The 20,281-nt window shown below is 45.0% G+C and overlaps 1 protein-coding gene across 3 annotated transcripts in view; it reads right to left on the reverse strand.

Annotated features, from left to right (window-relative positions):
• Positions 1-20,281, reverse strand: part of MARCHF3 (membrane associated ring-CH-type finger 3) — a 341,782-nt gene that overhangs the window by 141,055 nt on the left and 180,446 nt on the right. For 2 of the 3 annotated variants that reach the window (XM_073557244.1, XM_073557243.1), the window contains one exon: positions 18,064-18,304. In XM_073557244.1, coding sequence (XP_073413345.1) covers positions 18,064-18,248 — 185 coding nt within the window. In that variant the 5' untranslated portion in view covers positions 18,249-18,304. Of the gene's footprint in view, positions 1-18,063; positions 18,305-18,656; positions 18,784-20,281 lie in introns of those variants that run through there. The other variant, XM_073557245.1, reaches the window with a different exon arrangement.

Genomic DNA, 20,281 nt, shown 5'->3' on the forward strand with positions numbered 1-20,281 from the left:
TCAACTCTAGTACTGACATACTGTAAAATCAACTTAATGATATAATATTACAGAAAAGCTTAGATGAGCTGGCCACATGGGCAAAAACATGACACGTGGATTTTAACCTCTTCAAACACCCCAGCCTGTTTTCACCCTCTTGATCAGGCCAATTTTTCCAATTCTGACCAGTGTCATTTTATAAGGTTGCAACTCTGGAATGCTTCAACATGCTCCAGTGATTATTAGACTATTTTTTCATGACATATTGTACTTCATGTTAGTGGTAAATTTTGGTCAATATAATTGCTTTAATTTATGAAAATATCGAAAATTTTACCAAAAATTTTAACATTTTGCAATTATCAAACTTTTATTTTATGCCCTTAAACTAGATAGTTATAGCACGCAAAATACTTAATACATAACATTTAACACATGTTTACTTCACATCAGCATCATTTTTTAAACATGTGTTTTGGGTTCGGAAGTTAGAACAGTTAACAGTTTATCTGCAAATTCTCATTTTTACATAAATTTACATAACAAGGTTTTAGGGATCTCATCCCAGTTGAAGTGACTCTGATGGGCCTATGTGGCAGAAAATACCCCAAAGTTTCACCATTTTAAAAAGTACATACCTCAAAATGCTCAAAGCCACATTCAAGAAGTTTATAAACTCTTTAGGGGCTTTACCAGAATGAAAGCAATGTGGAAGGAAAAGGTTTATTTTTCCCACAAAAATATTGCTTTAGCCCCAAATTTTACATTTTTAAAAGGGTAACAGAAGAATATGGACCACACAGTTTGTTGTGCAGTTTCTTGTGAGTATACCAATACCCCATATGTGGTACAAAACTACTGTTTATGCAGGGCTCGTAAGAGAAGGAGCGCCATGCAACTTTTGTAATGCAAACCTGGCTGGAATAGATAGAGAATACCATGTTGCATTTGCAGAGTTCCTGATGTGCCTAAATAGTGGAAACCCCTAACAACTGACCCCATTTTCGAAACTAAATCCCTGAATGAATTTATCTAGAGGTGTGATGAGCACCTTGAACCCACAGATACTTCACAGAATTTTATAATGTTGAGCCATGAAAAAAAAAAAAAAATCACATTTCTCCCACAAATTTATCATTTCCACAAGGGTTAAAGTAAAAAAATAGACCATACACTTTATTGTGCAGTTTCTCTCGAGTACTCAGATACCCCACATGTGGTAGAAAACTGCTGTTTGGGCACATGTCAGGGCTCGGAAGGGAAGGAGCGCTAATTGAATTCTGGAGTGCAATTTTGGCTGGAATAGATTGCGGATGCCTTGTCACATTTGAAGAGCCCATGCCATGCCAAAACAACCACAACTGACCCCATTTTGGAAACTACACTTCTTGAGAAAATCATCTAAGGCTGTAGTGAGCATTTTTTTCCTCAGGCGATTGAGAGGATTATATATCATTGGGCTGAGTCAGAGGAAAATCACCATTTTTTCCACTAAAATGTTGCTTTGGACCCACGTTTTCAATTTCAACATGGATAATAAAAGAAAATGGACCTTACAATTTGTTATGCAATTTCTCCTAAGTACGCTAATACCCCATATGTGGTCAAAAAACCCTGTTGAGGCACAGCGTGAAGTTCAGAAGGAAAGAAGCACCATATTAGAATGCAGATTTCACTGGACTGGTTTGAGGGTGTTATGTCACATGCAGAGGCCCTGAAATGCCAATACTGCAGAACCCTTCCATAAGTGACCCAATTTTACAAACTATATCTCTCAATGATGGAAGAACGAATGATAAATGATAAAGAAGAACGGCACTCCTTAAATTAAAAAGAGGTGCACAGATAGGGTCCCAACCCTTACGATACAAAATATATAGAATCCAGCACTCTAAAAAACAGGTTGAATTTTATTGAAATCAACAAATAGTGTATCAAATATATTGACGTTTCAATGTAATTGACCTTCATCAGATATACACTAGTAGCATTTAGTAATTTTGTAAATGCCTGAAGATTAGATTCCAGCTGTTTAAATTTCAAATAGCAGCCCCTGTGCTTGAGAACCCAGGAATTAATGATGCAGTATTGTGGTTGCGGCGTCCGTCGCAATGATTGCCAGCTTGCGATTAGACCAAAACATCAATATGTTTGATACACTATTTCTTGATTTCAATAAAATTCAGCCTTTTTTTTTTTAAGAGTGCCAGATTCGATATATTTTAGATGTCACAATGAATTAATTCAGTGGTACAGTGATCATATTGACACCAAAGGTGTGTCAACAGAATTTTAGACCATTGGGCACAGAAGAAAAATGAAAAGTAAAAATTAATAATTTCACCCCAGATTTTACATTTTCACATAGCAAAATGGGTAAAAGTGGCACCAAAATTTGTCACACAATTTCTGCTGAAAGTGGCAGTTCCCCATGTGTGGCTGTACAGTACTACTTAGCCGCACAGTGAGATTCGTGAAGGAACGAGCACTACATGGCTCTTCGAGAACAAATTATCGTAGAATAGTTTGTGAACTCCATATACAGAGCCCCTAAGTGCCAAGAGAGAAGAATCCTCCTTCAAGTGATCCCATTATGGAAATTATACCCCTTTGGGAATTTATCTACAGGTGTAGTGATGATATTGACTCCATGGGTGTTTTTCAGAAACAAACAGCAGTTGATGTTGCTGAGTGAAAATTGCAAATCTGCCACTGTTCTGCCTGTACCTTGCAGTACCAAGTATGTTGTAGTGCCAATACATTATGCCCAGCTCATGCTTCTTTTGACATGTACCCCATAAATTAAGTGGGCTTTCATCGCTACAAAAATGCCAAACATGTGGACGCTAAATGTGGTTCAGGCACACTGGGGCTGAGAAGGGAAGGGGGAGTTTAGATTTGGCAGTTAAGAATTCACTGGATTTCATTTGTTGAAACCATAGTGCTTCTCCAGAGCCTTTGTGTTACCAGTAACGTGAAAGCCCCCTATATTTCCATGGACAAATGAAGGACCTGAGTGGGGATGTGCTTTTTTGTCAAGTGAGTTGAAGCTTTTATTGGGAACATTTTACACAACATTTTGGATAACATTTATCCTGCGCTCTACGCTGAGCACTTACATCAAGGTTTCCATGTAAATCTCTGAATAACGGAATTCAGATGACCTGTGGTAAGCGCTCAGCATAGAGCGCAAGATAAAAGTGAGCCAAGCCTTACTGCGATCTTTGGGAGGCAGAATGAAGAAATCAACAGCAGTTAAGGAATTTATTCTATTTATTTTTAATGCCATTACTCATGTGGTATAAGTGATTAGATGTTATATTTCAGGTCTGTGGGATTACAGCGATACCATATTTATATAGGTTTTTTAAGTTGGGCTACTATCAACGCACTTAAAAAAAACACTTTAAAAAATAAGTTTTTGCATTGCCATATTTTGAAAGCTATAATTTTTCTATATTTCTACTGATAGTCATGCGAGGGAGTGTTTTTTGCAGGACGAGTTGCCGTTTTTATTGGTACCATTTTATTTCTCTGCTTATGGAGCTGTATGGTGGCTTATTTTTTGCGGGACAAGATGACATTTTGAGTGATACTAATTTTATTACTATGATTACTATTTTTTTATCTAATTTTATTGCACTTTTTGTTTGGCGGTATTATGAAAAAGCAGCTTTTGCCACGTTTTTATTTTTTATTTTTTTACGGTGTTCAGTGAAGGGGTTAACTAGTGTGACAGTTTTATAGGTTGGGTCGTTCCAGAAGTGGCAATATAAAATGTGTATTTTTTTGTGTTTTTTTTTACATAAATATACGTATTTATAGGTATATTATTTTCATTTTTTTTATTTTGTGATATTTTTTACAAATATTTTTACTTTTTTTTTTTAAACTGTTTTTTTTTTTTTAATTTGTCCCCCTATACACCGTGTGCAGAATTATTAGGCAAATTGTATTTGAGAGGATTCTTTTTATTATTGAAAACAACTATGTTCTCAATCAACCCAAAAGACTCATTAATATCAAAGCTTAATATTTTTGGAAGTTGGAGTGGGTTTTTTTTCAGATTTGGCTATCTTAGGAGGATATCTGTTTTCTCAGGTAACTAATACTGTGCAGAATTATTAGGCAGCTTAATAAAATCCAAATATATACCCATCTCACTTGTTTATTTTCACCAGGTAAACCAATATAACAACACAAAATTTAGAAATAAACATTTCTGACATTCAAAAACAAAAAAAATCAGTGACCAATATAGCCACCTTTCCTTATGATGACACTCAAAAGCCTTTCATCCATAGATTCTGTCAGTTGCTTGATCTGTTTACGATCAACATTGCATGCAGCAGCCACCACCACAGCCTCCCAGACACTGTTCTGAGAAGTGTACTGTTTTCCCTCCTTCGAGATCTCACATTTTATGAGGGACCACAGGTTCTCTATGGGGTTCAGATCAGGTGAACAAGGGGGCCATGTCATTATTTTTTTTTCTTTTAGACCTTTACTGGGCAGCCACACTGTGGAGTATTTGGATGCATGTGATGGAGCATTGTCCTACATGAAAATCATGTTTTTCTTGAACGATACTGACTTCTTCCTGTACCACTGCTTGAAGAAGGTGTCTTACAGAAACTGGCAGTAGGTCTGGGAGTTGAGCTTCACTCCATCCTCCACCCTAAAATGTCCCACATGTTCATCTTTGATGATACAAGCCCATACCAGTACCCCACCTCCACCTTGCTGGCGTCTGAGTCGGAGTGGAGCTCTCTGCCCTTTACTGATCCAGCCTTGGGCCCATCCATCTGGCCATCAAGAGTCACTCTCATTTCATCAGTCCATAAAACCTTAGAAAAATCAGTCTTAAGATATTTCTTGGCCCAGTCTTGACGTTTTATGTTATGTTTCTTGTTCAAAGGTGGTCATTTTTCAGCCTTCCTTACCTTGGCCATGTCCCTGAGTATGCACACCTTGTGCTTTTTGATACTCCAGTAATGTTGCAGCTCTGAAATATGGTGAAATATGGCAAAACTGGTGGCAAATGGCATCTTGGCAGCTTCACGCTTGATTTTCCTCAATTCATGGGCAGATACAGTATTTTGCGCCTTTTTTTATCAACACGCTTCTTGCGACTCTGTTGTCTATTTGCCATGAAACGCTTAATTGTTCGGTGATCACGCTTCAAAAGTTTGGCACTTTCAAGACTGCTGCATCCCTCTGCAAGACATCTCACAATTTTTGACTTTTCAGAGTCCGTCAAATCTTTCTTCTGACCCATTTTGCCAAAGGAAAGGAAGTTGCCTAATAATTAAGCACACCTTATATAGGGTATTGATGTCATTAGACCACACCCCTCCTCATTACAGAGATGCAAATCACCTGATTTACATAGTTGGCAGTTGGCTTTCAAGCCTATACAGCTTGGAGTAGGACAACATGTATAAAAAGGATGATGTGATCAAAATACTCATTTGCCTAATAATTCTGCACACAGTGTAGAACTTTAACTTTTATTAGTCTGATCGCTTGTATAGTGCATTGCAATGCAACAGCATTGCAATGGATTATACCTGTCAGTGCTGCACTGATAGAAGCCTCTTTGACCATGCTCTCAGCATGGTCTAACAGGCTTGCCATAGCTGGCGGACCCGAAGGTCATCATGACGACCTCAAGTTGCCATGGAACAGTTGGGTACGAGCAATGACGTCGCAAGGACAATGATATAGACTGCAACATTTAGGGGGTTAAACAGCGGGGGGGCAGTGCGGGCACCGCACCTGGCAGTGACAGCTCCTGGCAATGATCGCGCAGGCACAACTCTTGTGCCATGCAAGGTCATCATGACATACCTATAACACCAAAGGTCGGTTCTATCCGACCATTACTTATAGGTACGTCAAAGGTCGCGAAGGGTTAATGCTCACAAATATACACTGTGTGTACAATTGTTAAGCAAGTAAGTATTTTAATCCCTATTGGATGTAGCATATCAAGTGATGAGTATTTGTGTAATATGGGTGGGTGAGGCCTAAGGATACAACACCGTAAGGCAAAATGGGTCAAAAGGAGACTTAAGTGACTCTGAATAGTCCAAAGTTATTAAAAGTCTTACAGAGGGATGCAGTATTCTTGAAACTGCCAAGATATTGGGACATGTTCACAGTCCCATCAAAAGTTTTGTTGGTGGTCAACAGGTTCGAAAAAAAAATGTGTTGAGAAAAAAAGATGCATGTGAACTGCCAAAGATTTGAGAAGCGACCTGGAAACCATTGTACTCCAGTGCTGACATATTCCAAAACTGTAACCTCCCTGCAGTGCCCAGAAGTACAATGTGTTCAGAGTACAGAGACATGGCCAATGTAAGGAAGGCTCTCGACCACCATTGAGCAAGACACAGAAGTTGTAATTCTTAGACTGATCCAAGAAATATCTGGACAGATTTTTCAAAGGTTTTATGGACTGATGAAATGAGAGAGACTCTTAACAGACCAGATGGATGGGCCCACTGGACCAGCAATGGGCAAAAACTTCAACTTTTACTCAGAAGTCAGTAATTTGGACATGGGGTACTGCAGAACTGTGTGTGATTATGAGAGAAAACACAGAACTGCAAAAATAACACAGGACTGCAGAAGTGAAGCTTGTCTCATTGCAAAATCATTTGCAGTTGCTGTCTTCTCACAGTTCTTCAGTTTCCATCTCACAGCCAGCGTGGGGGAAGGGCAGAACAGCAAAGCTGACAAGAGTATGAAAAGACAACTGCAAATATGCTTGTTGCGGCTGCAATTACTCAAGGTTCAGCTCTCCTGTACTGTGTTAGTTATAATCAGGCACAGCTCTGTAGCGGAGCAGCCAGCAATATGAGAGAAGTTCTGCTGCAAATGATTGTAATGAGACAAAGTTCACTTCTGCTGTACTGTTAGTTTTTCTGTACTGAGTTAGCTCTTATCTCACTACAGACCTCTGAGTGATTATAAGAACAAAGTTTTGGTCATTACATTGCTCACACTGGTAATTCCCCCTTTTATTATCCAACTAACATATTCCCTTTAAGGATGTCCTAATTTACATGCATTAGTATATGTATGCTCAATACAAAGAACTGTCATATGATTTATGCTTTGTAAGAGCAGTACAAAAGACCAGGGGAGGAAAAGCAATATAGGAAAATTATATATAATGAATATAGGACATAGTTCCTTACATTTAAAGTCATCAAATAACAGAATACCCCACACTAAGAGTAGTAACGGCTATGATTAATCTATGAGAGCTGTATAACTGATTGTGAAAGGATGAGCTTGGTGGATCTTTTTATTTTTATCCTATGTAACTATGTAATGAGGTTATGAAAAAAACAGTGTTTCTTCACCTCTTCCACTGAATGCAGAAGTGTAGCAAAGATTGAGGTTTGTGCTCAAAATGAACTTTTTCAACTGAATTAACACTTTTTCAGTGTGAATAAAATTGCATAAGAAGGTGTTATTAATATGTTTAGTGGTAAAAAAAATTATAACATTTATTTAATATTGTCCACATAACATAGTATAATTTAGAAGAGAAAAAATAAATACAAAACTAGCTTTACATGAAAAAGATTTTTAATAACATACTAAACTATTATCATATCATCATACAAGAGGCTAAAAACTACTGAGTTATCAAACGTTATTTCCAATCACATCATATCTATAACATCAATGCACATTAAGGAGAACCTTTCCATTGTTGGGTCCCCGTATATTTGGAATCGCTGAATCTGTAAAAGTCTGATCTACCAAATTAATTGACCATTACGATAAAAGCTCTAAACGTCAGAATTGTGATTTCTCTGTCACCATAAATCCAACAAAAATGTAACGAAAGCAACCTATCAAAACATTACATCTACCCCCAAAATGATATCAATAGAAATGCCAACTCTCAACACGGAAAAAAAGCTCACCCACGGCCTCATTGGTGCAAAAATTGAAAATGCTGTGGCCTAGGTCTCGAAAAATGGTGACATAAATCAGTTTTATTTTCAACAAATATCTGAATTTTCAGTAAAAAAAACAACAACTAAGTTTGGTATTGTCACAATTGGACTGAACTGTAAAACAATGTTGGCAGATTATTGTTACTGTGCAATGAATGGCATAAAAAAAGCCAATACGTTTTGTCACTACTTACCCACACTCGCAATTTTATTCTACTTTTTCAGTACAATACATTCATTAGCTGCTAAAATGAATGGTCATTCAAAATTACCAATGTTCACTACTAATAATTCTGATATGAAGACATCGGCTGCATTCACAGTAAACTTTAAAATGATGATAATTACAGTCAACGTAATCTGTATAAGTTTTTTAAGCTGGAAAAAAAATCATGGACGTCTTAAATTTTTATTCTATGGACAGGGCAAAAAAGTGCCCTATTTTTACAGACTGCCCGGGAATTTCTGCATGGTTTGCAACCCTGCTATATTCTTTAATATAGTTAATGTTACATAATGTACAATAATAAGAAAAATAGAAAACTAACTTTACTTGAAAAGATTTTTTTGTATAATAAATGTAAAGTGTCATAGTTATCAGTAACATCATCATAAAAGAAGCTAAAAATTTCTGCTGAGCCAATATACGTCATTTCCAATCACATCATTTCTATGCCATGAATACACATTAAAGGGAACCTGTCAGCTGTTTCACGCTGCGGAAACTAAGGGCAGGATAAAATCCAGGCAGGTTCCCTCATTATAGAAAGCTATGTTTTAGTCTTAAGACTGCAGAAAAACAAGTCAGTGTGAGGAGCCGAGGCTCCCTGCCCAGCTCCTCTTGTAGTCAGGTCTCTCCCGATTTAAGAATGAAGGAGTCTGTCTAGATTTCACACTGCCTCTAGTTTGGGCAGCTCGAATTGGCTGACAGGTTCCTTTTAAATAAATACTTCAGGCAAAATATATTTGCATTGTATTAAAACTAGTGTTGAGCCTAAAGGGGCGAAGCATGACACAAAGAACATGTTTTGCAGTTAGAGTCCTTGTGTCTCACGCAGACCTTTAGACCCTGCACTAGGCAAAATACAGTATAGAAGTTTTGTCAAATTTGTTCCTTAAAGATTTTTCAGAAAAGATATGCCTAGCAGTAAGAATAACAAAAATCTTTCCAAACAAAGTCAAAGTAAATAGTAAATGAAATTTGTCAATTCCCACAGCAACCAATCAGTTCACTTTTTATTTTTTAAACTGACAAGGAAATAATGAAAGCCAAACTCTGATCGGCTGATGTTGGTAACAAGTCTTATCTGCCGGCTACCTGCTGCGGCTGCAGGCTGACTCCCCATAGGGGTGACCTCTGTCTAAAGAATGGGTTGTGTCCCAGAGGAAAGACACACATTTATCTGACATTTATGGCAGTCCCAGAGGATAGCTCATTAATATTTAAGATGGGAGTTCACCTATAGAATAGGATCCAAGCACAAGACACCTATAATTGCATTCGTACCACCCAGTGTGTGCTAGAGTTACTCCGCACCCGCTAGAGCTACTGCAACAGTAGCACATGCAAGTCTAGTGAGGCTTTAATTGGTTAAAAAGAAGGTAAGTGACATTAAATAGTAATCATGTGGCAGAGACTTTTCTGACCCCCCCGTCTGTAATTTCATTAACAAACAATATTGCATTTCTCTCTTCAGTTATAAATGGCAGATAACAGGAAACAATAGACTACATTCAACTTTGAAAAAAAAACTTAAAGTAGAATTGTCTCTCTGGAGAAGATTTCTGGATAGAGATGTTTATTGATTTGCACGACTATGGCATATAGACACAATATACAGTAGGCAGCGTCATATTGCACTCTCCTATGCAGACAGCCTATCACTGGAAATCTCTCCTGTGCAGTTATCTTCCTGCCGATCTCTCCTGGCCAGGCAACTTCCTGACGATCTCTCCTAGGCAGGCAGCTTCCTGATGATCTCTCCTGGGCAGGCAGCTTCCTGCCGATCTCTGCTGGGCAGGCAGCTTTCTGCTGATCTCTGCTGGGCAGGCAGCTTTCTGCCGATCTCTGCTGGGCAGGCAGCCTCTTTCGATCTCTGCTGGGCAGGCAGCTTCCTGCCGATCTCTGCAGGGCAGGCAGTCTCCTGACGATCTCTGCTGGGCAGGCAGCTTCCTGACGATCTCTTCTGGGCAGGCAGCTTCCTGACGATTTCTCCTGGGCAGGCAGCTTTCTGCCGATCTCTCCGGGGCAGACCGTTTCCTGCCGATCTCTACTGTGCAGGCAGCTTCCTGCTGATCTCTTCTGGGCAGGCAGCTTCCTGACGATCTCTCCTGGGCAGGCAGCTTTCTGCCGATCTCTCCAGGGCAGATCGTTTCCTGCCGATCTCTCCTGGGCAGGCAGCTTCTTGCCGATTTCTCCTGGGCAGGCAGCTTCCTGCCGATCTCTTCTGGGCAGGCAGCTTCCTGATGATCTCTCCTGGGCAGGCAGCTTCCTGCCGATCTCTGCTGGGCAGGCAGCTTTCTGCCGATCTCTGCTGGGCAGGCAGCCTCCTGATGATCTCTGCTGGGCAGGCAGCTTCCTGCCGATCTCTGCTGGGCAGGCAGCTTTCTGCCGATCTCTGCTGGGCAGGCAGCCTCCTGATGATCTCTGCTGGGCAGGCAGCTTCCTGCCGATCTCTACTGGGCAGGCAGCTTCCTGCCGATCTCTTCTGGGCAGGCAGCTTCCTGACGATCTCTCCTGGGCAGGAAGCTTTCTGCCGATCTCTCCGGGGCAGACCGTTTCCTGCCGATCTCTCCTGGGCAGGCAGATTCTTGCCGATCTTTCCTGGGGAAGCAGTTTCTTATTTCACTTTCCTGTGCAGGAGCATTGCCTGAACAGGAGAAAGCAATGAAAGCTGCCCGCACAGATCAGCAGATGTCTGCCTACACAAAAGAAAGTAATATGATGCTGTCTGTACAACAATATGTACATCAATATGAGGCTGTCTGCAATAGAGAGAGGAATATAAGGCTTCATGCACACGTAGATTAATATAAGGCTGCTTGAATCGGAGAGGGTAATATGAGGCTGGCTGTCCAGAAAGCGCAATATGATGCGGTCTGTCCAGAAAGAAGCAATAAGAGGCAGCCTACACAGGAGAAGGTAATATGAGGCTGCCTGCACAGGAAAGGGTAATATGAAGCTGCCTGCACAGGAAATGGTAATATGAAGCTGCCTGCACAGGAAAGGGTAATATGAAGCTGCCTGCACAGGATAGGGCTATATGAAGCTGCCTGCACATGATAACGCAATATGATGCTTCCTGCACAGGATAGGGCAATATGATGCTGCCTGCCCAGGTAAAAAGCAACATGAAGGTGCCTACATAGGAAAGGGTAACATCAGTCACAGTTGAGAGTAATATGCTTCTCAGAAATGCCTATATAGGAAGCAGCAATTTGATGTGGTTTGCACAGGAGAGAGCAGTATGATGATGTCTACTCAGCAAGGAGCAATATGAGACTGATTGCACAGGAGACACAAATTAAGGTTGCCTGCACAGGATAGGACAATAGGAGGGGATCTACCTAGCGAGGAGTAATAAAAGGCTGCCTGCACAGAACAGGGCAATATGAGGCTTCCTGCACAGGAGAGGACAATATGAAGCTACTTGCACAGGAGACAGGGGCCTTATGATTGCAGTTGCAGAGGGTGTGACTGTGACCGGGCTCAAACGTGAGGGGGCCACATCGTCACCAGTGCCCATTACACCTGGAAGTGCATCCTCAGACACACATTCAGCTGAAATGTATTTGGGTGCAGAGACCCACTGGCTTCCAGCACTGCAATACACACCACTGGCCAATCACAAGAAAGCAGCTGACATTGGTTTGCCTGTCATGGGCTATGCATGGCAATGATATAATGCATTGCCCATGGCGACCACGCCGAGGTCATCTACCAGCTTCAGTGCTAGCCATAGAAGAGGGCACTACATATCATGGGAGCAGCAGAAGATAAGAATCATTTGTTTTTGTTTTTTTCAAAATGTGTTGGAGAGGAACAGAGAACATTGTTACAGGAAAGTGGTCAGGATGGGGTACATTGTTATTGGATGAAGCCCAGTATAGGGAACATTATTATAAGATGGGGCTCAGGTTTGGTGACGTTATTACAGGATGGGGCACATTATACCAGGAAAGAGCCCAAGATGGGGGATATTATACCAGGAAAGAGCCCAGGAGGGGGAATATTATTATAGGATGGGGGACATAAATGAAGGGGTTAGGATGGTGGACATTTTTTCAGGAAGGGGTCAGGATGGGGGACATTACTATAGGATGGAGAACATTATTAAATATAGGGGAGAGAATGGGGGGCATTATTATAGGATGGGGCCCAGGATGGGGGACATTATTAAAGAAAGGGGTCAGGATGGAGAACATTATTACAGGATGGTGCCCACTATGGGGGACATAATACTAGGAAATGGCCTAGGATTGAGGACGTTATTACAGGAAGGGGCCAGTATGTGGACATTATTACATGGTGGGCGAACATGCATGTATTTACAGGATGCAGACTGCTACAAGGGCCTATACATTTGACAAACACACAGGTGGGGGCCCAGGTCCAAATATTGCACCAGGTCCCATCAAACTCTAGTTACGTCACTGACAGGAGAGGACAATATGAAGCTACCTGCAAAGGAGAGGACATTATTATGCTTCCTGCACAGGTGAGGACAATATGAAGCTGCCAGCACATGAGATTACAATATAAGTCTGCCGGCACAGGAGAAGACATTATGAGGCTGACTGCACAGTAGAGGACATTATGAGGCTGCCTGCACAGGAGAGGACATTATGAGGCTGCCTGCACAGGAGAGGACATTATGAGGCTGCCTGTGTGGGAGGAATGGCCCCCGTCGAGTGTCCGGGCCGGAACCAAGGGAGCCATCATCTAGGTTTCAGGGGAAACTATTCCTGGTGGAAAGAGTTCGGGGACGGACCGTTGTGACAGACAGATGGGCTGGGGGCGGGACCAGTATAAAGGGGGCGGGGAATTCCCAGGACGATGATTCAGCAGACCGGGAGAGAGACAGCAGGAGACCGTGGGAGCGACTGAAAGCTAGAGCGACTAACAAGTGCCAGGGAAGACGCTCACTGAGCACTCCAGAGGAACGGTGCCAAGACGATCATCCGAGACTTGCTGCCCCGCTCCAGCCCGCAGCCACTGCGGTCCCAGTTCAACCCGCGGCCGCTGCCGCCTCACCTCAGCCCGCGACTGCAGCCTGTTCCCCGCCACCCGCAGCCGCCCTGCTCTCACCAGTGGCCGCGGCAAGTACAGTGCCATCGGCGGCCACCACTGTCCCGCTCCGGTCCACAGCAGGGGCCAAGCCTCTGCTTGCCGCGGATCCCCCGCCGCAGCCGTTAGCTGCGCAGGTGGCCTGCCCTTCACCAGCCCACATCGCTGCCGCTTGCCCCAGTCCAGGGGCTGTGGCCCATCCGTCCCAGGGCTCTGCCGGGGCCTGTGGGGCTCCTGTGTCATCAGAGAGCTGGAGCACGCGAAGACTTCGTCAACGCCTCAGCAACTGGGCCCAGTGACTGCTACGCTGAAAGACCACCATCCCGAATGGCGAGGGATGTCTGGACGGCTAAGTTGACTGTATAATTAAGGACCCGTAGTCGGTCATACCGCGGCCGTATAGTGACCGGCTATTGCAGGACATAGTCGTGTTCTACCGCGTTTGTGTTTGATTGTATAGAGCCCCTGCGAGGGCAATCCTTGTTACCCCTTTTGTTGATCAGGCCGTGACTGAGGAAAGTTCCCTCTAGTCCTATAAACGTTAGTATAGAAAGCACCAAATCGTCTCGCGACTCGTCACTGCATCCTGCGTACCTGCAAGTACCATATTTGGCGTAGTTGGCAGGATGCAGTCTCCGAGCGCAGACGGTGGTGTGCCTGATCAGAGTGGGGCCGCGGGCGCTGATGATGATGGGGCCCCCGCTCCAGCATCTCCCTGGGGGCTATGCTAAATAACTTGCCCCGGTTTTCTGGCTCCGAAACGCTGTTGTGGAGCTGGACAGAACGTATGCGGGACCTTTTCCGCATGTACCCCATGACCCCCGATTTAGAGGCTGAGGTGGCCCTTATGGCACTAAATGGGGAAGCCCGGAAGTCGGTAATGTTGAGACCCCCGGGACGTCGCAACACCTTCGCCAGGGTCTTGCAGATCCTGGAAGAGACCCACGGGGATCCAACAGACGTGGGGGAGTTGAGAACCCAGTTATTCAGTCGGATGCAGGGGGAGGTGGAGACCATCACCCAGTATATGAATGCCCTCCAGGAGCTATACACCGCGAAAGGAAGGACGGAATAGGCGTAGGGCCCATCGACATTACCCTGCGTGACCTGCTAGTGACTGGACTCCGGGACCCGCTAATCAAGCAGGCACTGCGGGAACAGGTCCGAGTGAAACCATGTATAGCCTTCTCCGAAGTGGGGAGTCAGGCCCAGCCACGAGAGCAAGAGCAGGGGATGACGGCTCCTGTGGGGAAGGCCCAGAGCATGGAGTCTTCCATAAGCATTGTCGAAGAACCTCAATGGATTGAGGAAATGAGACAAGAACTGAAGAGTATCCGGGGTGAGCTGGCTGAAGTGAAGAAGAGAACGGAGCTCGCGCCCGGCCGACCTGGCTACAATTCCGGGCCTTGGGGGCCTCGCAATACTCGGGGTGGCCGAGCCTCACCGCCCCGGTGTTATGAGTGTGGAAAACTGGGCCACTTCGCACGGGAGTGTCCACGGCGTGGGAAATACCCACCCCGGCAGACGTTAAACTAGAGGGCTCCGGGCATGGGGGACGCCGCTCGGAGTTGGAAGCCGCAACAAGGGGTGGTGGAAGTCCCGAAGAACTGGTCGCTAGTTGCCAATAGTATGGGCCGAAGTCGAGGGTCATGCTGTGCGGTGTCTAGTGGATACGGGGTCGCAGGTAACGACCATGCCGGCAGCTTACTTCCAGCAGCATTTCCTGGAAGCGGCAAGGCCCCAGTGGGGGCCCATGATACGACTAGTGGCCGCAAACCAACTGCCGGTACCTGTCGCCGGAGTGGTGTGGCTTCAGATGACATTGTGTGGTAAATCTCTCGGCTGCCGGGGAGTGGCCCTAACCCAAGGAGAGACTAACGACTGTCATCCGATCTTCTTGGGCATGAACATACTGCGGGAGTTCGGCAATCTACTCCTTAACGATTCCACGCAGGAGACCCTAAGTCAGTGGGGTTCTCGCATGGCCCAAGGGCAGGTCTTCCAGCGGTTGGTGCGGAAGGCGCGAGTGCTTCAGGAGTGTCAGGAGGGTGAGGCGCTGGGCAAGGTCATGGCGCCGGTGGCCCCCCAGCTCATGCTTCCTCCAGGGCAGATGGTGGCTCTGCCGATCCGCGCCCCCATGCCACTGGAGGGCGTGGAGGTGCAGGTGGAACCATGTTACTCGGAGCGCCTGCACCCTGGCATCCTCGTGGCCCGCTCCCTGGCCACAGTGCGGGAAGGGACCATCTTGGTGCATTGTGTAAACCTGGAAAATCAAGATATCGCCCTGAAGCCCCGGGCCGAAATGGCCAAACTAGTAAGGCCATTGGAGGAGATGCTGCCAGACCCCGCGGTCCAGTTGAGGGTGTAACCCGAAGATCTCTGGGCAGTAACACTACGGACCCAACAGACTGCCACATCCTCGGCCCAAGAGAAAGGTCGAGCTATCCTGGAGAGAATGCGGGCCGAACTTTCCGACCTAGCGCCAGCCCAGCTTCTCCAGGTAGAGACACTTCTTGGACAATTTTACAGTGTCTTTGCCAGCCACGAGGATGACTTCGGGTGTACCACAGCCATCACGCATGGGATCCCCACGGCAGGCGCGGCCCCCATCCGGGAGTGATATCGGCAATACCACCGCAGCTATACTAGGAAGTGAAAACTCTATTAGCCCAAATGCTCCGGAAGGGGGTCATACGAGAAAGCCAGAGCCCTTGGGCGGCCCCTATTGTCCTGGTTCCGAAAAAAGATGGCACTCTGCGTTTTTGCGTGGATTATTGGAAGCCGCGGCTGCCTCATCTCAGCCCGCGGCTGCAGCCTACCCGCGGTCGCCCGTGGCCGCTGCCGCCTCGCTCCAGCCCGCGTCTGTGGCTTGATCCCCGCCACCCGCAGCCGCCCTGCTCTCACCAGTGGCCGCGGCAAGTACAGTGGCGCCGGCGGCCACCACTGTCCCGCTCCGGTCCGCAGCAGGGGACGAGCCTCTGCTTGCCGCGGATCCCCCGCTGCAGCCGTTAGCTGCGCAGGTGGCCTGCCCTTCGCCACCCCACATCGCTGCCGCTTGCCCCAGTCCGGGGGATGCGGCCCATCTGTCCCAGGACTCCACCGGGGCCTGTGGGGCACCCGTGTCATCAGAGCGCCGGAGAGCGCGAAGACTTCGTCAACGCCTCAGCAACAGGGCCCAGCGACTGCTTCGCCGAAAAACCACCATCCGAACGGCGAGGGACGTCTGGACGGCTAAGTTGACTATATAATTAAGGACCCGTAGTCGGCCATACCGTGGCCCTATAGTGACCGGCTATTGCCGGACGTAGTCGTGTTCTACCCCGTTTGTGTTTGATTGTATAGAGCCCTTGCGAGGGCAACCATTGTTACCCCTTTTGTTGATCAGGCTGTGACTGAGGAAAGTTCCCTCTAGTCCGATAAATGTTATTATAGAAAGCACCAAATCGTCTCGCGACTCGTCACTGCATCCTGCGTACCTGCAAGTACTACACTTGCACAGGAGTGGACATTATGAGGCTGCCTGCACAGGAGAGGACATTATGAGGCTGCCTGCACAGGAGTGGACATTATGAGGCTGCCTGCACAGGAGAGGACATTATTAGGCTTCCTTCACAGGTGAGGACAATATGAAGCTGCCAGCACATGAGATTACAATATAAGGCTGCCTGCACAGGAGAAGATATTATGAGGCTGACTGCACAGTAGAGGACATTATGAGGCTGCCTGCACAGGAGAGGACATTATGAGGCTGCCTGCACAGGAGAAGACATTATGAGGCTGCCTGCACAGGAGTGGACATTATGAGGCTGCCTGCACAGGAGAGGACATAATGAGGCTGCCTGCACAGGAGAGGACATTATGAGGCTTTCCGCTCAGGAGAGGACATTATGAGGCTGCCTGCACACGAGAGGACATTATTAGGCTGCCCTCACAGGAGAGGACATTATGAGGCTGCCTGCACAGGAGAGGACATTATTAGGCTGCCCTCACAGGAGAGGACATTATGAGGCTGCCTGCACAGGAGAGGACACTATGAGGCTGCCTGCACAGGAGATGACACTATGAGGCTGCCCACACAGGAGAGGACATTATTAGGCTGCCCGCCCAGGAGAGGACATTATGAAGCTACCTGCACAGGTGAGGACATTATGAAGCTGCCAGCACAGAAGAGGACATTTTGAGGCTGCCTGCACATGAGAGGACATTATTAGGTTCACCGCACAGTAGAGGACATTATGAGGCTTCCTGCACAGGTGAGGACATTATGAGGCTTCCTGCACAGGTGAGGACATTATGAGGCTTCCTGCACAGGAGAGGACATTATGAGGCTGCCCATATAGGAGAGGATAATATGAGGCTGCCTGCACAATATGAGGTTGTCCACCGAGTAAAGGCTTAGGATACATCCTGCACACCCAGCCAATAAATCGGACAGGAGAACATCTGCTATGAAAAATTCACCAGAACATACACAACATTAGTTTGCGTGCACTTCACCGAAACTTGCAGGAACTCTTTAAATTGTTGTTTGCTAGATCAAGATACAGACATTATGTAAAATACGCTTTCATAACAGTTCCCTTATTCTAGATCACGCCAACAATTACACTGGAAATATTTTTCTCATACATTGAAGTATCACCATAAATACAAGGCACAAATCATTGAAGTTAGGTCTCCCACTGTTCGCTGAAGCTGCCGTGCGCGAGTGTCTCATTGTTTCAGCCTCCAGAACAGGACGGACCTTCCCCAGCTCATCTTTTACTCTCACAAAAGCACAAAATAATGAAAATGGCATTAATAAGTAGTAATTACCTCTGTGTAGTGAGAGTCCGCACTACTGTTGATAGCAGCTGCCCGTCCTTTGCTGAAACTTGCATGACATACTGTGGCTGTCCATTCACAAGACTGCTACAATCTTCGACTGTCTTTCCAGAGGGAGCGGAGCTCGTGCAGTCTGGTAGGACCTCAGGCAGGTGACTGCAGCGGCTTGTTGTCATAGTGACAGACAGCAATTATAGTGCTAATAGCTTCCGTATACGTACTGGATTTCCATCTGTAAAAAAAAGAAAATACACCTGTAAATGTCTCAGCTGTTAACAATTTGGCGCGTGGAGAGCGTTTTATTAACAAGGTCTTGGTCATCCTCTCCAGGAGGTAAACAATAATATTAAGGCCTAGTTTACACACACACATGTATTGCCTGAGAGAGATGGCCGGCAGATAAAAAACAAAACATGCAGCATGCACAACACACACCAGCAAGAAAACATGACCATTGTCTAAGGAGAGGTGAAGAGGAAGCCGAGGCGTCACACACAGGAATCGCTGCACAGATGTTCGGCGGACGAGGAAAATAAAAGTGACGGTTTAAAAAAACAAGCCAACCACAGGAAAACAGACTTAACCCTTCTTAAGCAGGAACCGACATGGCCCCCGCAGGCCCGCTCCTGTCAGCTCCAGCCACAGTAATGAACGCTCTGATGAGGCAGCGAGCGCCGGCCTTCGGGATAATCTGGAGCATTTCCTAGTGCAACCTAGGCCTAATTTCAATTCATGTCACACACAGGTGACTGGAAACTCTACTTACGGCTGTAAAAAATCAGTTTTCCACACGCCAGGGGCTGTGAGACTGCCTGACCATTAAAAGAACTAAATGAATGTAAAAAGGCTTAATGAATCTGCCTCACTTAACGTCAATTTGTGTTCTCTTTACATCAATTACCGCTGTCCGTCACAGGCTAGAGCACACTCAAATTTTGCATAGAATTAATTTTGATTATTTTTTAGACTTCATGCACCCATGTGTAATGCGGCTGTAATACTGCACAGCACTGGAGCGCACTGTGGCCCACAATCCGGATGCATTTCTCTGTGGTTGAGACCCACTAAGGTCTCACTCCGACGTGAGGTCTGTCCATACCTATTATAGTTTATGGGGCTGTTCGTATGCCCGTGTATTTTTGCAGACTGGTTGGCCTACTCCAAATCATGGAGACAGATCTGATTTCGATCCAAATAATTGATATAACGCGCTAATACAAGTCTATGAAAAAAAATCGGACGGCACTCGGGTGCCACCCTTGCTCCATCACGGCATTACACTGCTGTTCATTTTTCATGGAAGGTTTGTTAGATGAAGCTTACGATATCTCCATAAGCTTTTTTACAAGAAAATATGATGATAATAACTTACTCACTAACCAAAATCTGCTAAAAAACACTAATTAAACTCGGATTTTTTTTTGTGATCGAGAAAAATCACTGAAGTCTGAATGAGGCCTTACATGCACCCAATGGTAGACTAGAATTAGTAAATATTTTGGGCAATGCATGGTCCCCAATGTTGTATGGTGTCATATTTTTTCTACATGATCTCTAAATAATAAAAAAAAAAAGAATATATATAAAAATGAATGAAAAGCAGTTTAAAATAGTAAAATCTTACATTTTTGCCATATACCGGTAGTTTTTTTTCACGAGACTTTACTTCAGATCTCACATTGTCCAAGTTCTGTGATTGACTTTGACTTGCAAACTAATGATATGTGATTCTGGTAAATGTCCTTGCACTCTGGTGTTGAGTGGGCTCTAGATATTTATAAAAGTAAAACTGAGCACCATTGTACAGGTATGAACGTAGAGAACTGATTTCAAATGTACTAAGCCACTTTACAATCTCTTCTATATTCCTGGAATACTCCGTTAAACAAGCACTCCTATGACATCACATGATTGATAACTGACTAGCTGAATACTACTAAGCTCTATGTAGAAACAGGAGGTCAATTTTCCCTGTATGAGTTATAATTCACTGCCAAACTCCCTGGCACATGGGTGGAAAGGAGCAGCTGGGTCATGAGTTGAAGAGGGGAATGATAAATGCAGGAACAAGAGACTTCCTATTTCTACACAGAGAAGAGAATAATTTATTGGATAGAAAGGCAAAATGAGCAACTGTAAGTACACAGCGCTATATAATATGATGACTGCAATATATTAAGAGGATAAAAAGTTTGATGGGAATGCTTCT

This window comes from Dendrobates tinctorius, unplaced genomic scaffold, assembly GCF_039654945.1.
Source record: "Dendrobates tinctorius isolate UK_male_01 unplaced genomic scaffold, ASM3965494v1 ptg000003l, whole genome shotgun sequence".
NCBI lineage: Eukaryota > Metazoa > Chordata > Amphibia > Anura > Dendrobatidae > Dendrobates > Dendrobates tinctorius.